Genomic DNA, 17,287 nt, shown 5'->3' with positions numbered 1-17,287 from the left:
GCGGATACGCCTGAAGGAGTTTGACGCGGCCAAGGAAACCTACGATGCCCACTCCGGCCCTTGATATCTTGCCCAAACAAAGCGCCAAATACCCACGATCCAACACCTGCCCTCTATCACGGAAGGATACGAGGCCAACGCTCAAGACCATTCAGTCACCGTTGCTAAACCCACATATCCTCGGGACCACCGTTCTCCGTTTTGTTCGTCTTGTCAAAGTGCGCCAACGCTTGTTTATCAATACTAGCCACAGCGCTAGGACGGAGGAAACGGGTGACTGTCCCTTCCCGACAAATGGGCGATGGCCGACGGTCGATTTCAAATGACTGGTGCATGCCATGCCAACTTACCAGCGCAACTGCCGTTATTCCTCTCGAATCAGAGCCAAGGTGACGGCAGAGAGATGGACTTTGTTGCTGTCTCGCATTGTCTTTCGGCAGCTATTGCCCTATGGAGTCGATGACGTTGGTCATGCTACAGCGCCAATCTAACAAGTGGCTCTTGCTCGCATCACCGTTCCCTCAGCCTCCGATAGCAGGTCACATCAATCTCAGCCCCTAGCCAAGCTTACATCCGGACCGTCTTTGAGGCCTTTGATTGAGATGAGGTCCTCCCCAGCAGCCTGAACGGGGTCGCCCGCGCTCATCTCCTTGCGCCACTAGCTCGACGCTCTATCGGTTCGCGCAGCACAACCAGCCGCCAAACTGTTGCACGATGCCTCCTTCAACCATTCCGAGACGGCCAGTTGACAATCTGGGCGGGCTGAGAAGCCACCCGTCCACATGGGTGAGGATACTAAACAGTCAATAGCTGCAACAATGTGCTAGAGCTGAAAATGCGGCTGCTCAGTACCAGAAACCCTCCGCAAGAAGTCAGACGCCCGAGAGGAGGTGCACAAAGATTCGGGTAAGTCGCGCCAGAGACTGTTGGTTGTCTTCGCCGTGAAACGCCTCCCTCGGGCATCCCCAGCTGCTGGGACGGACACTCGGCAACACGACAAAGAGATGGGATTGCCGGATTTGGCATTGGGGTCTGGCTTGCCGACAAAGAAGGCGAGCGACTCCCGCGATAAACAACAGGCAACGTGTCGCAACGTAGCAATCACTGCAGAAGCGCCACGGCGAATTTGCATGGCTTCGGGACGATCAACAGGCAAGGGAGCTACCGTCATGCCCGCCCTGCTGCAGATACCACGATGTACCTAGCGAGCGGTGCCTCGCAGGGCTTCCCGCAATGAGAAAGTGTTGATGCTGTTAAAGCGGCGAGGGGAGCATCGGTCGGTGGCGGGAACAGGGGTTCATCCACACCAGCAGCAGCCTGCCATGCATCATGCACGAGACGCAGGTGAGAGCCCGTTTCCTGAAAAAGAAGAAAGCAAAAGAAAATGAAGAAAAAAAAGTAGCTAGTAAAATATTGTTGGGCGCTAACGGTGAGAGTACAAAAATGGCTTCTGGAACGTCTAGGCACAGGTTCACTCGGCAGAGACTGACAGGGGCCGGCCCAAAGCCATGATGCCGCTGCTAAGGGAAGATGAGACGGCGGCGCCATATTGGATTTTGGTACACCGGACGGCGGAAAGTCTCATCAGCTGTGAAGGTCCCTCGTTTATCCATTGTACTCTATCTTACACTCCCTCTCTTTGACGAGGTCGAATGCCGACACAGCCGCCTATCCCTACTGTCTCTGATCTGCTTGGGCCTGGGTGCGCACGCTTGGGACAAATGTTACGGTGCCGCCGCCCCGAGAGCGGTGTGAGTTCAAAAGAGAGGAAACCGGTGGGGGGGGGTTCTTCATGAGCTTGCCGTCATGGTTCGTATCGCAGGGTCTCGGTGTTTGTTCGAGGTCCGAGTCAGGAATGAAAGACGCTTTAGAACCTCGGGTGTCATCTTTCGGTTGTTTTGTTTGTGACAATGCAGCAGACGTCAAGCTTTCCATGGTCTGGGGCAAGCAGACCGGCGAGGGCGGATAAAGACACGACAACATGAAGCGTTTGCCCAAAACAAAATTGGTGACGACAAGCCAGCACGGGAACAGCGCAGATACCGCCAGCCAATACAGGTCAGACGTAGTGACTTGTCCAAGTGAGCGCGGCAAACGAGATTCGGGCCCCAAACCACCCCCAGTCACCCATCATCAAACCCTCCAGTGGCTCTTCAATAGCCTGTTTGCCAATTGAGCGGGAACCATGTTGTGGCAGTGTAGGGCAAAAGGGCTGAACAACCAACGTGGATGACCTGGTCTCACTGAAAGCAAGCAAACCCAAGAGACGAAGGCTGGAAAGGGGGCAATGGTTGTGCATCCGGCCGGTTGTGGTTGTGCTTATTTTGGGGTATTGTCCAAGGCGCCAATTCTTCGTATTCGCGGTGTTGCAGGTGCAAACCCACCAATCCGAGGCTCCGAATACCACACACACACAATCTCCCCGTCTCATGACGGCTAACCAGTCGACTCACTCGCCGTTGGGATCTCTCGCAGGATGTTGATACCGATGGTGGCGGTGTGAGATGGGACGTGCCGACAACACAACGCAACCGCCGGGAGGTTCCGGCCAGGCCTCCAGCCATACAATGGGCGCGAGAAGACGGGCGTGACAGGAGTTCACAGGAGTTCAGTGTGGCCTTTGCCACAGGGGCTTCCACCACCCACTGACACAATTGCTGCGAGAGTGCCAGCTCATTGGTACAGGGGTTTTTGTCCAAGCGAGCGTGTTGCTCTCCATTTTCGACATGGCCCCTGGTCTTCCCACGCAATTAAGCTTATCGCGGACCACTGCCTCGAGTTGCCGGCTCCGGCATCACCACTCTCTTATCATAATTGCTAATATCAAGTCATGCTCTCGTCACCCGTCGGCGGCATGCCTCCTCGCGAGAAAAACAAGCTTTTCTGACTTGGGACCAGAGCTTGCGGCACCAGCATCCATGGCTCACTTTTCTCTCCTTTGGTGTGGGCCAGTCGCTCCGTCGCCCAGGCCAGAAATATCGTGGCAGAGCATCCAATTTCCACCCAGACCATGATAAGGGGTAGGAGGTTTCTGGCGCCGCCTCCCAGCCAGGAGGAAACCACGCGGCTTCACCAACCGGCCCCGTCCCGCTGGACTATTGCACGCGCACAGTCCTCGCGGGAGTGATAAGGAAGGGGAGCGACTCGCCGATTAGGGGTTCACGGAAGAAACGTGGTTTCCCACGACTTGACAGGACCATCTGAAGGATAGGTTTCGTAAGGATACCAGCTCCAGCCCATACGCAGCCCTGTAAATGGGCTCCCGCAACGTGGGATGTTCCAGGCGGCTCGCTCGTGGCGTTTGTCCTCATTTCAGAAAAAAAACCACCAACCATCGTCCTGGGTCGTTCGAGCTATCGCCAAAGAAAGTCGGTTGCCAATCCCGGCTTGATACACCGCTCGACACCCCTATGCCCGGAATAGCAAATGCCCCCCATCCTGCCGGATGCCCAAACTTTTGCCGGGCTCATCGGGTTTCCCTCTCGTAAGCCCCCCTCTCAAGTATGTGGTTCAGATTCTAGGCCTCAACGGTTCGGGCGACCCCTTGTCAAGATAGGAGACCAGTAGAGAGCGGGACATCGCAGTGTCTCCTTGCGAACAGCGAGCTAGCGCCGGCGTCTGAATAACTTGCATCGCCTGGCCTCGCCTTGCCTAGGTGGAATGAACGGCTTGCCATCTGCCGGAGAGGCGGTAACGGGCACTTCGAACGCATGTTTGACATGCACCGCTTCGCACGATGAGGCACTTATAACAGACGGTGACTGACAGCTTGGCGGACCGGCCGGCCTTGCGACGGTTCCGCATTGTGTTTGTTCTTTTCTTTCCCTTCCTTCACTATGATCCTCAGCACGTTGCCGTCCGCGCGTCGCCCTCTGGCGAATAAGCCAGGTTGGTTAGCTCGTCGGCGAGATTCCTCGGGGAGGATCTTTCCGGCCCACCGGCATGGGTGATGGGTAAAAATCGCGACGGGCGGATCCTCCGGAAAGAAACAAACGCGTGCGGCTCCATTTTGGGGTGCCGTCAAGAGATTTGGGTAATCAAAAAGAGTCAAAGAGGTTGCCGCAGTCCGACAACCCCCCCTTCCTCCATCCCCAGTCTCCATCTCCAGACTCCAACAGCCCATTTTTCAAGCTGAGGTCAAGGCGGCGTTTCTCCATCGGTTGTCCATACGGCCACGACGGACCCTAGCGTGAGGGGAGGGGGGATGACTTTCCCCGGTTATAGCAAGAACTCCGATAGCTTGTCAACTATGTGTAATGGGGCTTGAATCTCCCGTGGCAGCCTAGGACGAGGATAGATGCCGGCGACGCGGTCAAGGTCCGGGACGGCTCCCGCAACAAACGATGGCAAGCTCTCAGACGGCAAGTCTCCCCAGGCAGGCGGAAGGAAACTCGACATTAGATTTTTCGCTCGCACCGACTGGGGGTCTGTTCTGCGACAGGAGGCAAGCTCGTATGATGTAAGATGTATTGGGGGATGGCTCGTCTTGTGCGACGTACGTAAACCTACAATCTGAAAATACTTCACCGGCCGGCAGCGGTACAATAAAGGAAGAAAGAAAGAACACTCCTGCGGTCCGCGGAGCACGGCGATGAATCGAGATCGGGCAACGTACCAAGACGTTCGTCACTCCGGAGTCTTGTCTTGGGCCCTTGGCCCAATATCCCGCGACGAGCAAACCAACAATAGACGGAGCAGACTGTCAGACTGGCGGACGTCTAATTTCACGGAGTGGAACACTGGGAAAGTGTGGGAAACAACCCTTTCAGAAGTTCGAATGTCTCCGGGGTAATCCCATGTCACACCAGTAGGTGCCCTGTAAGAGTCCGTCTACCTAGGTAGCAAGGCATTCCCTGGAATCTCCACTAAAAAGGGCAGAGAAGAGCGCTCTCTGGCAGTGTTTCCCACCAAACGGAGAACTACCCCCTTCACAAACAGGACGAACACCCGTGAGCTAAAACAATCCCTACGAGTCCGTTCCTGAGTCGCTGAAGGAGGTTCGGTGAAGCAAACCAAAAACCACCGGAGATGCTCCGGCATCGTCTGTTGACATCCTTCCCCCCCCTACTGCGATCCATCTGCAGCGACAGTTTTGACGTCGACCTGAAGCCGCCGTCTCCAAATGTAAGTCTTTTCTGGATACATTGCGGACGCTGTAGAAGCCCGGAAAGGAAAAGGAAAAATGGGTCTCGATGAGGTTTCTTCTATCCTCCAACCCATGATTCACCCGCCCTCGTGCCGGCAATTCCCCCCTCCCTCGCCTTCGCTCGCGAGGCGACTCGTCTCATGACTCTCATGGGGGAGATGCTGACCTGAGGCCTCTCTGATACTGATGTTCCAATTGAAACCCTGCGGTTGCACACCGTCGTGCGAGAACGAGTCTTCCCCTCGCGCCCCAAATCCAGAAAGAAAGAAAAAATGGTTTATCCGTATATCGAGTTTGATAGCCTCACTCGTCTGTGTCATGATTCGGTTTGTGCTCCCACGCCGTCCTGATACGCCAGAAAAAGAGGCAAACCTTGATCATCGGCAAAACGCCGAGTCACCATGTATCCGTAACCCCAAGATCCGCGCCTCCTCCTTGGGTCAGAGGCCTCGATTCCTCGGCCGAGTCAGACATACATTGAGGGGAGACGCGGCGAGTTTACCCCTCGAGAGCAAAAATGAATCAGTGCCGCGGGTGCCAGCAGAGGCCAAAGTGACAAATCATTGACCAAACCAGCCTGCATCAAAAACGTAGGCGGGCATTGATGACATTGCAGACAGCTGCAGCTCACCCATCCCTCTTAGGCATAGAGACTCTAACAATTAACGACTACGAACATGATTCGATCAGCTACGGCCCGGCCGGACCAGCAGGCCCAGGGTCTCAACCTGCACACTCACCCTTGATTCTTGGCCTGCCTCTGTCTGCAACGCAAGAAGTGCAGTGCTGCCAGTCACCGCCGCAGGGTTGCGTGGGTTTATTGATTCTGAGCTATCTCTCGCCCGGGGTCTTTGCTGGACCAAATGCCGCCTCTGCAACGAGACCCAGAAGGGAAGCATGCCTCCCGCCAGAACGTGTCGCTTGACGATGCATCGTCTGTCTGCAGTAGTAATTTCTGCACCGTCTGCGTTCAGCTTTGAGATGCAGGGATACAGCCCTGTAGGGTCTCCTGTCGATGTGATCAGTTTACTGCACGCTTGGTGACACCATTGGTGTCATTGTTTCATTCTTTGTCTCTCAACCGAATCTTTTCTGTTTCCACTTCTCTTTTCACAAGGGGCTATGCGAAGTGAGGGCAACAACTTTGTGTACGTGTAAGTTGTTCAAAGTTCATTAAGGTAGATAGGGTAGATAATGATATGTTGTGTCCCAATATCTTGATCATAAGCCCAAGACATTGTCGTCAAATACATGTGCTTGTTGCACCTGGGTAACATCCCATGTGTTATCGGTATTCCAAAATGATGGGCCGTCCTTTGTGTGAAACCGCAACGCACTACGCGCCAGTCGTCTATCCACTAATAGCATGTTGCCGTCTATGTGTTGCTGTCCATGGAAAAAAAAAATGGAAACTAAAAGAAAAAAGTTGCGCCGGGGACGGCTGCTTTTACAACTCTTCGTTGCCGTCACACTGCTGCCACATGGAGACCTTGGAGACAGTGAGCTCGGGCGACGTCCACGTGGGGAGCCACTGGTCGCGGGCCTGCCAAAAGTCCTTCTTGGCGTTGGGGCTGGTGCCAACCCAAGGCTTGCCCGACTTGCCGTCCTCGAACCAGCCGTTGGTGCCTCCGACAGCGACATTGATGATGAGGTAGAAACGCTGGTCAAAGGGCGTGTTGGCGCGGCCCGTCTGGCTCCAAACGTCCTCGAGACGGGAGCCGTTGGAGTTGGTCTGGGGGAAGTCGCCGCGCTGCCACATGGGCTCCTCGAAGTTTGTGTAGAGAACCTGGAGCAGTCGGCTGTTGATATAGGTGAAGATGTACTTCTGGGACCATTCGAGACCAAACGTGTTAAAGCCGTCGGCGTACGTTGTGTGCAGGGCCTGACGCTTGTTGTTGGTGCGCCACCAGGCGTCGTTTGCCTGGTCGGGGCCCCAGTGGAGAGCGGACGAGGCGATGTTGTTGCCGCCCTGGCTGTAGGTCCAGTTGTTGCCGCGGGACTCGAGAATGTCAATCTCGCCAGACAGCGGCCAAGGTCCGTAGGTGCTATCGACGGGCATCATCCAGATAGCGGGCCAGAGCCAGTCGCCCTTGGGCAGCTTGGCGACGACCTCGACGCGACCGTACTTGATGGTTGCGCCCTTCTTGGTGTTTATGCGACCGGACCTGGTGGGTGGCACAATGGACGAGTTGCCGGCCGTGGTGTTGGTGGCAGCGATGCAAGACGAGGGCTGGTCAGAGGTGCAAGTGCCATCCTTGAGCAGGTCAATGACGGTGTCCTTCTCAATGAGGGCCGAGTCTGTGAGAGTGGGACGAATGAAGAGGTTGCCGTCCTTGATGAAGACGTTCTCGTCGTCGGCGGTAGTCATCTGAAACTCGCCATTGCTGTGAGATAGGTCAGCATGGAGTGGGCCTTGGCGGAATCCCCTACCAATCGGATGGTGATGAGGAAAATGTCGACGGAACAAGACAATAACAAAAACGAAACAAAAAAACGTACCCGAAGCCGCCGACCTCGACCTCCTTAGTCCAGACGTTGGAGTCCAGGCTGCCCGAGGCAAAGTCCTCCATGAGCACGGGGCAGTACTTGTGCTTGACGACGCTGCGGATGCCGTCCCAGACGAGGAAACCCGAGACTGCGAGGCCGATGAAGATGCCGACGATGGGGATGATGGTGACCCATTTCTCCTTGGGGTCGGACTTGTCCAACCAAGGCTTCTCGACGTCTTCCTTGCGAATGCGTCTCGAGTGAAAGTAGCGCTGAGAGCGTTCATCAAAACGGGCGCCGATAGCGCTGGACGAGCCGAAGCTCGAGGCAGGACGGGAGACGGCGGGGGTGCCGAATGGATTCGTGCCGACGGGGCCCCTCTGAGAAGCCTGTGACTCGATGCCGTCGCCAAAGGGGTTGCGGCTGTTTTCTGTGTTGGGAGTGCTGGGGCGATTAGGGGTGGCCGAGGCCGTGGTAGCTGTCGAGGGCATTCCGGCTACAGGGCGGGAGTAGTAGCCCTGGCCGTAGTGGTCCTGGTCCATTGTGGATGGAGAGGAGAGGGTGTGTCTCGGCGTGGTGAAGCCGGCACTTGTTGAAGATTCGCGGTGGGAAGAGACGAAAACAGAGCGAGCGTTGGCAGTGATGACAGTGATGATGGTGATAGTAGTGACGGGGTTGCGGCGGTCTGACTAGGCCAAAGGACTCAGACGGATTGAACAGCAAACGCGTCGGTGACCACTGTCAAAAAGAGCGACAGGAGGTAGATTTGTACTGCTCGGGACGGCGAGCGACAGACGGCGAGCGGAGCAACGAGGAGAAGAAAGAATGTCAGTTGGGCGTTCCCAGAGGAAAAATGAGGCGAGGCCAGGTAGGTAAAAGCAAAAGGCGTAGGCGTAGACGTAGACGTAGACGGAGGACGCGGGCAGATTCGAGGACGCTCCTGGACAAGACTAAGATCGGGAAGGGTCAAGTGCGCGAATGGGTACGGCACTTTCAGCCACTCACTCCCACTCTCTCTATCTCTCGCAGTAGTAATACTGTACGTCGTTTGGTTCTGTTGTTTCCCACGTCAAAGACGCTCTCTGGAGGGGGGGGAGTGGAGGGGATGATGCATGTGGGACAAAAGCAGCCAAGCTCCAGCTGGCTGGTCCCAATTAGGCCCAGCCAGTCCAAGTCCAGTCCAGTCCATGCTGCCTCCATGGTTCCTTCCTCCCAGCTCTCGTCGTGCCTTTGTGAGTTCCTTCCCTCCTCAGCGGTTATGCCGGTTACAGTGTGCAGCTAAGTAGCATTGGTCAACTTTAACACGGTATATCGGCAGCCCTTCGGCAACCCCATTACAGTGTAGGTGAAGCCGGGGCTACTTCTTGTTAGCGTTTACTGTAGCGCCCATTGGTGCTACCGTCCACCAAGTACAATTGTTGAGAGTGGAAATTACGCGCACTGTACACTGTACACACTCTCTCTTTCTCGCCTCCTTTCACTCCCTGTTCCTCTTCCTCCTCCTCTTCTTCCCCCGCGTCACTGGCTTTGGATCCGGCCTTTGTTAAGTTCGGCCGGGCCCGACTCGTTTCTCCATTGCCAAACATCCATCACCACACCTTACACTGGGAGTGGGACTCATCGTCATTGCCCTCGAACCTGAAGCACTCCAGTGTGTCCGTTCGGTCCGGTCTTGTCCAACATTACCACCCAACGACATTGCTCCCTCTCTCATCTAGGCGCTTCCCGTTTAGCTGCACGCCAAATTGAGGACCAAGTCATCAACAGAGAGATACCGAGTCGCGAGTATGGCCTTGACGAAACCTCACTATTGGCAACTTGCAGGCGCTTCGCCCTCAGCCTTGGTGATATGATAGCCCAGCTGCCGCCGGTCTCTCTCTTTCCCCTGTCTGATCCGCTGCTCTATCCGTCCCACCCTGTGTGCGTTGCGTTGCGTTCTCTGACGGCTTCCAGGTCCAGGGCCAGGTCCAGGTCCATTCAGCTCCCCCTCTCTTTCTGATCACAATGGGAAGAGGGACCAGAAAAGCAGCAAGGGATTTTGGTCTGGCCCAAACTCCTACTGGTGCGTCGGCTAGCTTCGTGTGGCGTGCATGCATCGGCCGGTTCGCTCAACCGTGCGTTGATGCCCTTGTTCCTGCATCAGGGCCCCCTGGCCCCGACTCCCCACCAAGTCGCTGGTCGGACGAAAAAGACGCGATAAGGTGTATGCTACCTCTTCAGGACTAGATCCGTCAACGCCCCCGACAGTATTGAATCCGTCTGCCTCAACCCGTCTTGGCTGTCTCCTGGCTTCCTACTGCAATTTCCACCCTCACGTCAAACGCCGTGGCCGCCACGTCGCGATGGCGTCAAAGCTCGTCGACCGTGCGCCTGTTTGGTCGTCACACGCCATACAAACGAGAGCCCTTGTCTTCCCCAAAGCGATACGAGACTGACAAAATGGCGAGGCCAAAGCAAGGGCCAGTGCCCCCGTTCTTCAACCAACATCAATGCCCACCGCACCGAGAACATCGGATGAGCCTCTCCATGCAGTACCGGCTTCTTGGATGATCCGTAGTTCAAGCTCGAGTTGAAGATCGGCAACAAAACAAATATGCTTCCAGATGTCACTCGACCGCCCTGCTCTGCCGCCGTGGCGAGCAGCAAACCAAGTGCTTGATCAACAACGATCCAGCCGAGAGAAGGTCTATACCGGCCCCACCGTCCGACGATCCAGCGTTCCTCGCCAGAGTGACTCTGCCCCACGCTAGGACGTCCGAATGGAACCCTTCGTCCAAGATCGATATTCCGGGAGCTTCCCGCCAACGTGGTGGATGCTGTTCTTTGTTCCGATCCGAGCTGACAGACGCCTCCAGCCTCTACCGGCTTGTGGCTATCTGATTGGGACTCTCGGGACCGCCGCCTTTGTCAGTCCCAAGTTGGCACTCAAGATGGGCAAAAGAAAAGTTAGCCCCGGTTTCGCTGCCACATATGGCTCCCTCAACTGCATGCTATTGATTGTCACGCATGCAACTATCTGCAGTGCGGATAGGTAGTTGTCAACGCATGCGCTGATAGGGATGCTGTCACCCTGCCCAACCCTTTGCACTGTCCCTCTCTCACGGGTAAGAGGGCCGATTGCACTGCATTGCGCATGCGTTAGTCTTTCGATAGCAGCGTAGCACCCAGTCGAATTACTGCTGCTGCTGCTGCTACTGCTGCGTTGTTATACGGCATCATGGCAGGCCTGGATGAGGCCATGTCGGGCGATCCAAGGGTGCTCTGCATTCCCGATTTGGGACATGGCCTACTTGTTGGACTTCAGCTCTCGCATTTCAACGAGTCCAGACTGCAGTAACCTTCCTGGCTGCCTGTTTTCCTTGCAAATCCAAGGGAAATATCTGTTCATGCAGCGACAATCCCAGCTGAACCCGACCCGCAGAGCCGGTACTTCTCAATACTCCGGTTGTAACGCTGGAGCTTGTTCCCACGGGCTGTCTGTCATGCCGCATACGGTGCCCAAAATGAAGCCTCCGCTGCATGATGGAAGCATCCGTATGTCACCAAGTCCTTCTGTTTGCCCATGCAAGGTCTCTGTGAACTGCGAGACGTCAACAAAACGGCTGTACGTCTTACCCGATCTATATGTTCTGCGGCCTGCCTCTTCCACGCATCTCAAGCTTGAATTAACGCTGTATCCCGTCTCTCAAGCTCGATGGTCTTGCAGAGTAGAGAACCCATGAACATTGTCCTCATCATGGGTGTGGCGGGCAGAGTCAGCCGTTGCATAAGCTCGATAACCCCGCCCGCCCTCGGGCTGCCCCTCCACTTCGTATTCTACGGTGGCTTCGATTTGCCCCCAATCACTGGTCAACCAGTCACTCGTGCAGCTCGTGTAGCCGTTTTTATTTTGGGGTGACCGCATGGAACGAGACAAACCCCAACCCTCCCGGACGCCTCTTCCCCTTTGCCCTCCACGTCAAGCTGCGCAAGTCTCGCGTTGGTATTATTGCACTTTGGCCCTAGCGGCGTGCCCGCATGTCGTCCAATTGAGACGACCTACTTCGTTTGTTGTTATCTCGCTCGCCCGGCTGCGTGCGTGTTTCAGTTGAGAAGGACGGATAAGAGTTGCGAGCAGCGAGCCCCATCGTTCGTTATCTGGAGGTCCATGTAGGCAGTGAGAGTGGGTGTGGTCGATACTATACGGTGTCATGTCTGCGAGTCACTGTTGAGGTGGATGGCCGGGGCAAAGCTCGTCTGCATCTCTCGTGTGCCAAGCTCGATACCTCTTTGCCATCTCCTCGCCCCTGCTTACTTGAGAAAGGCTCCAGATGCATCCCTTGCACTCTGCAACTCTGTGTGGTCGTCTCGTCGCGGGCAGGCGGGCGATGAGGACCGGACTGAGACACGTAGCCAAGGCAATGCAGAGCACCCTAGGCGAGCTGGAGCCGGACAGCTGGGTATGCGTTCTCTCCCGCCACGCCTGGAAATCAGGTTCTTGTCTCCGTATTACTGTCTACTGATTATGCAGCCGAGGGTGGCCAGCTGGCAGGCGTGAGATTGGTGTGGTGCGGGACGCGGGTCTGCGGCGTCGGCGGCCTCGGTTGAGGGGTAGGGGGGTTGGGTGATCTTGGGGCGTAGGAATGAGGTTTGAAAGATGTTCGTGTGTGGAAGGTAACTGGGTCTTGATGAGGCTGATGATCGAGGTGGCGGGTTATGGCCGAGGCTTAGATAGCGATGTTAGTAGATGGGCCTCTGTGGCCTGGGGGCACTTCTTGGAGGTATTCCTTGCTTTATGTGTGTTGCTGGGATGTTGCTAAACAACTTGGCCTCTGAGTTACTGTTCTGTGAGGTTGCATTTGAACTTGTGTCTTCAGAGCTTGTCGTTGCTGAAGATGCGAGTTCACCGGCAGAGCATGTGCCCCGGTCACCGTACCACCTTCTCCCATTGCTTGAGACTTGGAGGATTATTAAACAGTTTTTGGTCTGGTATGTCTTCTAATGACACGCCATGACCGATCGACGTGAAGAAATCAGGCCCTGGATGACAAACTAGTTTCGTGGCCTATCGTCGAGAGCTCGAAATGACATCATGCCTTCTGCGGTACACAATACTTGGAAAACGCTCTTATAGACAGTGAATTCTGAGCATATCTCGGCAGCTTTAAAGGTTCCGCCATGCCTCGAGTAGCAGTGACTTAGTTGATCTGTTGATCTTCCAACAGAGCTGTCCGCTTTCGACAGACTTTCATGATGTAACAGCATTATAAAAACCAATTTGTAGCTTCTTAGAATATGGCCTTCTCCTTGCATGAACCAGAAACAAATATACGTTTCATATTCAAGGCTCATGGTTTTTATTCCTCTGGTATCATTCTCCTACCTAGGAAACATGGTTCGAATCATATCCTTCCGTTCAGACAGTTCATCAAGACATAGAAACTGATCAACGGGTTGCCGAAGTCGCCTGCCCAGTTAACGACCTACAAGTGGGTCTTCACACCGGCATATTTCGTATTTCTTATACTAGCCGATCGAATTGATCAAGTTCTGTGAATGAGAGGGTATCATGTTGGCCACTACACCATCAGACTTAATTGGTTGATTGTGGAGCATCATAAAAAACCCATGACCTTTTGAGCTTGCGGGCGAAGACCCGGACAAAGGTAGAGATAGTTGAGTGGAATGGAGTATGCTGGGTGAAACAGAGGGAAACATTGTAGACTTGGCTTGAATGGCCAGAGTTGGCATTGCAATTACTGGCCTGAGGATTGCAACCACAATATCAAGGCCTCTGTGAGCGCACGACATACCGGGCAAGAGTTTAGGGCTGCCCGCGCTGTTTTCTTCACTCCAAGTGTTCCACTTCCTCATGCCAAGGTTTGGCTTCTATTTACAAAATGATCCATTCAATGCTCCAGTATTCCAACATTTACAGTGATATCATAGCCTGGATCTATCCGTGCAAACCAGGCCCCGTTCCGAATCAAGTCAGCGCTGCCAATCCTGCAAGCAAAGCCGCTCCAGCAGCCACGCCAGTCCGCGCCGCGGCACCGGGGCTCGTGGCAGTCCTGATGGCCGTCATCGATGCCCTTGTCGATGCTGCCGTGGGAGTCGCGGTGGTTGTCACGGGACAGCTCACGGTGCAGGGAATCGCCGACGTGAACGGCAGCCCAGACGCCGAGCTCTCGGGGAAGACGGGCGGCTGGCTAACGGCGGTGGGGTTCGGCGTCGCCGAGGCCGCGTTCGGGTTCAGGACGTTGTCGACGATGTGAAGGATGCCATTTGCGAGGAGGATGTCGGGCTGGACGATCTGTGCCGAGTTGAGGAAGAGGTTGTTGCCAGAGCGGATGACATTGAGATCCTGCCGGGACAGTGTGGTCAGGTTCGTGCCGTTCTTGAGGTCCGACGAGGCGAGGATGCGGCCTGTGACGACGTGGTAGTTGAGGATGTTCCGGACAGCGTCTTCGTCCAGGTCTCGGAGGGATCCGGCGACGCGCTGGAAGGCCTCGTTACGCGGGGCGAAGATGGTCACGTTCTTCCTCTCCGACAGCGAGGGTAGGAGTCTGGCGGTGTAGAGCGCCCCCAGGAAGGCGGGGAGCTGGAAGGAGTCGGTCGTGTTCTCGAGCCTGGCAGGGGGAATCATGAGATTGTCGACGACCTGGATGAGGCCGCCGGCAAACTTGATGTCAGCTTCGACCTGGGTGGTACGGATGCCCTCGGACGAGGTGAAGACGGTGACGTTGCCGGGCTGCTTGTTCACCATGACATTCTGTCCGCCAGTGACGTTGGTCCAGGCCGGGTCCTGAAGCAGCGAGGAGTGCAGGACCGACGGACCCGATTCGAGAGCGCTGGTCGAGACTGTGCCTTGGAGGATGTGGTATTCCAGGATGGGGACGGCGATAGAGGGGTCCGACTCGTTCCAGATGCCGTTAAGTTGGGTACCGGGAATGTTCTCGAAGGCCGCGTTGGATGGCGCAATGATCTGAACAGTGTGTTAACCCTGTGAACTACATTCTTGGGATTGGAAGTTTCAAGAAAACTTGCTGTGACGCCATCGTAGCTGGGAAGCTTGAGAATGACTTCGGGGTATTTCTGATCAGGAGTCAGCAAAGGGTCGATAACTTCATCATACGACATCTCGTTCGCACAGCAACTCGTTCGCCATCAACAGAGGGTCGAACTCCACGCCGGCCAGAGGCAACTCTACTCACTTTGATCAGGTTGTAATAAGTAGACAGATTTGATTTGGACTGAAGAACGCTCCCAAGGTCATCTTGTTTACCGGCAACGAGGCCGGCCAACGACAGAAGGCTGAACACGCCAGCCTTGAGAAGTGACGAGAGCATCTTGAGGCTTTCTGACGGGTACTTGGGTGGGAAAATCGAAAGAGCCGATCGGCCAGGCAAATCCACCGTAACCTCTGACGATAACCTCTTTTCTATCAGGCTCGCAAGACGGGTATATTGGGGTCCAAGCTAACGGTATCGTATCAACTGAGCCGTAGCAACAGGTAGGCTTCGGAAGACGAGTTGGCCCGTCAAAGAAAAGAATGCTGTTTGAAGAGGTCGCCACGTCGCAGCTCGACCATCAGCGAGCGCCCTGAGCCCTGCAGGTAGCTCTGGGCCCCTGGAAGGGATCTTCTGCATCTAAAACCGGGGTAAGACGACGTCGATGGGACGATCGGCTTGGCAGAAAGCCACCGGAGGGGATGATGGGGTTACCACTGTCACAAGGTGATTGATCCCAGGGCGGCGACGAGATTGATGTCTTGCAAGCGGCTGGGTCAGCACGCGATCTAGACACCTGATACGCGGCGGCATCGAAAATAGGTGAGAATGGTACGAGAGCTGCAAGGCTGTCTATTTGTTAGTATCCGAATACTAGACGGTCAAATCCTTATCCACGTAGTCCAACACAGCAAGACGATTTCGAAGTCATGGATGTGGCTATTGTTGTCCGAGAATCACATCAACCGATATCTGTTCGCTGTTGGCAATGGCAACGGTCTGGCGAGCGCCGCTACAGAAGCACAGTCCTCCTTTTTCTCGCCCTCCTCCCTTGACAGGCCCCTGCGGACAGCAAGGCGAGCCGAGTTTATCCTGCTGTAGGTGGCAGGCGGAAACCGACATAATGGGGGGTGGGGGGGTGCTTGGGTGGGAATACCAGGGGCGAGAGAGACATGCATGTTCTGTTGCAAAGGGACTATTGTGGCCCTGCATGAGAAAGCGAAACGACGAAAAAGAAGAAATAAGACACATCTTGGCCGGCATGACAGCCCCTTTTGGTAAGTTGAGGCAGAGTAGCTGTTGCTTCCAGGGCGTTTGGCACCGCAACGTCTGACAGGACTCACAGGCGGCAAGTTAAGGTGGTATGTTGTTGTGGACGGACATGTCTAGCTGTGGGCCATGGGCCATCTTCTTAGGGAACATGTGTCTCGGCAGCAACCGGGCGAAGAACCACCAAGTGAATTGAGTTTCAAAGAGGAGCAGAAATTATAGTTAATAAGATTAACCTTCCCGCCCTTGCAAAGTCCTATGATTCGAAAACACGGATGAAGTGAACGGACAGCGGACCAAGCGTTTCCCTTTCACTCCGAGCCGATACGAGTTGCCCGTGCCATCCAGGCAGCGTTGCCAACAGTTAGCCAAGACCGCAGCGTTCTTGGCCCTCCCCCAACACGAGCTGCAGGTGCATGAAGCATGGATTCGCAATAATACCGCTTTAGCGGTGATTGGAGCTCGGCAAAGGTGGCCGCTGCAGACAGACAGACAGCTTTCACCACCGTGGAACTGATCCCTCTCATCGCGAACCATTGGCCCCTGCTATCTACTTTTCCCTGCCCGGCATGCTCTGTTTATACCATTTGCAGCGCCAGTGGCAGCCGGACGTCTGTGCTATGCCCTAATCCAACCTCAACGTTGAGGGTCATGAGCATCAGCGGTTTGTTTGTCCCCTTCAAAGCCCGGAACTGTCAATGACGGCCAAGAGGCGTTATGGCTACCTTCTACGCGCTACAACGACCATGGCTCCCATGCATGACGGGGTCATGCCCTCCGTCATTTATTTATACCCCCTTTTGTTTGTTGGTCTGCTTCCCGAGCGTTCATGAATTGAATGGTTGCTGTTGTGATGGGGAGAAAGTTCCCAAACTTCACTCAAAACCTTTTAAACACTTTTCTCCGAGAACACGAGGTGAGGCGCTCGTTCGTTCATGTTAAGGCCATGACGTGCAAAGTCATGTCTGGTTACCCTAGGTAGATTCCCGGTCCTTCCAGATGTGAGGTCTTCTAACGTCTTCTAACTTTACCAGAGGAAAGATCCATGGCCCGTCTCTGAGTCTTTAAAGCCGTCCCATTTGGCAGTCTCCAAAGATTCCATTCCTCGATGGAACCCATTTGCGTGATATCTATGCTTCCTCCCTATGGCGCACCAGAGATCCATGATTCTCCAATATGCCAGCTTCAGTGCACTGTCCTGTGTCTACCAAGAAGATCGCGATGGCCCAAGCAGCATGTCTATGTAAGAGATGGAGGGCGAGAGCTGCATCCGTGAGATTGCATCACGCCTAGTCGAACTCGAGTGCTTCTCAGAGGTGCATTCTATTTGCGAGCTCCGAGAGCAGGAGTCCCTTCAGACCAAGGCTGGTCACTTCCAAGGATAGCCCGGCAGACG

At 55.0% G+C, this 17,287-nt stretch overlaps 3 protein-coding genes across 3 annotated transcripts; 1 reads left to right on the top strand and 2 right to left on the bottom strand.

Annotated features, from left to right (window-relative positions):
* Positions 1-5,332: 5,332 nt before the first annotated feature.
* Positions 5,333-5,713, top strand: CDEST_07657 (uncharacterized protein; the record flags this gene model as incomplete). The annotated part of the gene is made up of 1 exon (XM_062923816.1): positions 5,333-5,713. One exon carries the CDS (start codon positions 5,333-5,335, stop codon positions 5,711-5,713), a length of 381 nt encoding a protein of 126 aa, XP_062779867.1.
* A 482-nt stretch (positions 5,714-6,195) lies between these two features.
* CDEST_07656 (Putative glycoside hydrolase family 16, concanavalin A-like lectin/glucanase domain superfamily) lies at positions 6,196-8,616 on the bottom strand. Its single transcript, XM_062923815.1, has 2 exons — positions 7,646-8,616; positions 6,196-7,530 (listed from the first exon to the last, which is right to left on the bottom strand). The coding sequence occupies exons 1-2, from the start codon at positions 8,173-8,175 to the stop codon at positions 6,594-6,596; spliced, it is 1,467 nt and encodes a 488-aa protein (XP_062779866.1). The 5' UTR covers positions 8,176-8,616; the 3' UTR covers positions 6,196-6,593.
* A 4,777-nt stretch (positions 8,617-13,393) lies between these two features.
* CDEST_07655 (Putative FAS1 domain-containing protein) lies at positions 13,394-15,587 on the bottom strand. Its single transcript, XM_062923814.1, has 3 exons — positions 14,827-15,587; positions 14,660-14,707; positions 13,394-14,597 (listed from the first exon to the last, which is right to left on the bottom strand). The coding sequence occupies exons 1-3, from the start codon at positions 14,959-14,961 to the stop codon at positions 13,599-13,601; spliced, it is 1,182 nt and encodes a 393-aa protein (XP_062779865.1). The 5' UTR covers positions 14,962-15,587; the 3' UTR covers positions 13,394-13,598.
* Positions 15,588-17,287: the final 1,700 nt, after the last annotated feature.

This window comes from Colletotrichum destructivum, chromosome 5 (assembly GCF_034447905.1).
Source record: "Colletotrichum destructivum chromosome 5, complete sequence".
Lineage (NCBI taxonomy): Eukaryota > Fungi > Ascomycota > Sordariomycetes > Glomerellales > Glomerellaceae > Colletotrichum > Colletotrichum destructivum.
The sequence above is the reverse complement of the archived record's forward strand: the minus strand, read 5'-3'. Positions and strand labels throughout refer to the sequence as shown.

Excerpts from the sequence above, each read along its gene's own strand:
- CDEST_07656 (XM_062923815.1), bottom strand. The coding sequence starts at position 8,175 with ATGGACCAGGACCACTACGGCCAGGGCTACTACTCCCGCCCTGTAGCC. Across the intron at positions 7,531-7,645 it reads GTCGAGGTCGGCGGCTTCGG|CAATGGCGAGTTTCAGATGA; the intron begins GTACGTTTTTTT and ends CCTATCTCACAG.
- CDEST_07655 (XM_062923814.1), bottom strand. The coding sequence starts at position 14,961 with ATGCTCTCGTCACTTCTCAAGGCTGGCGTGTTCAGCCTTCTGTCGTTG. Across the intron at positions 14,708-14,826 it reads CTTATTACAACCTGATCAAA|AAATACCCCGAAGTCATTCT; the intron begins GTGAGTAGAGTT and ends ACTCCTGATCAG. Across the intron at positions 14,598-14,659 it reads CCAGCTACGATGGCGTCACA|ATCATTGCGCCATCCAACGC; the intron begins GCAAGTTTTCTT and ends CACACTGTTCAG.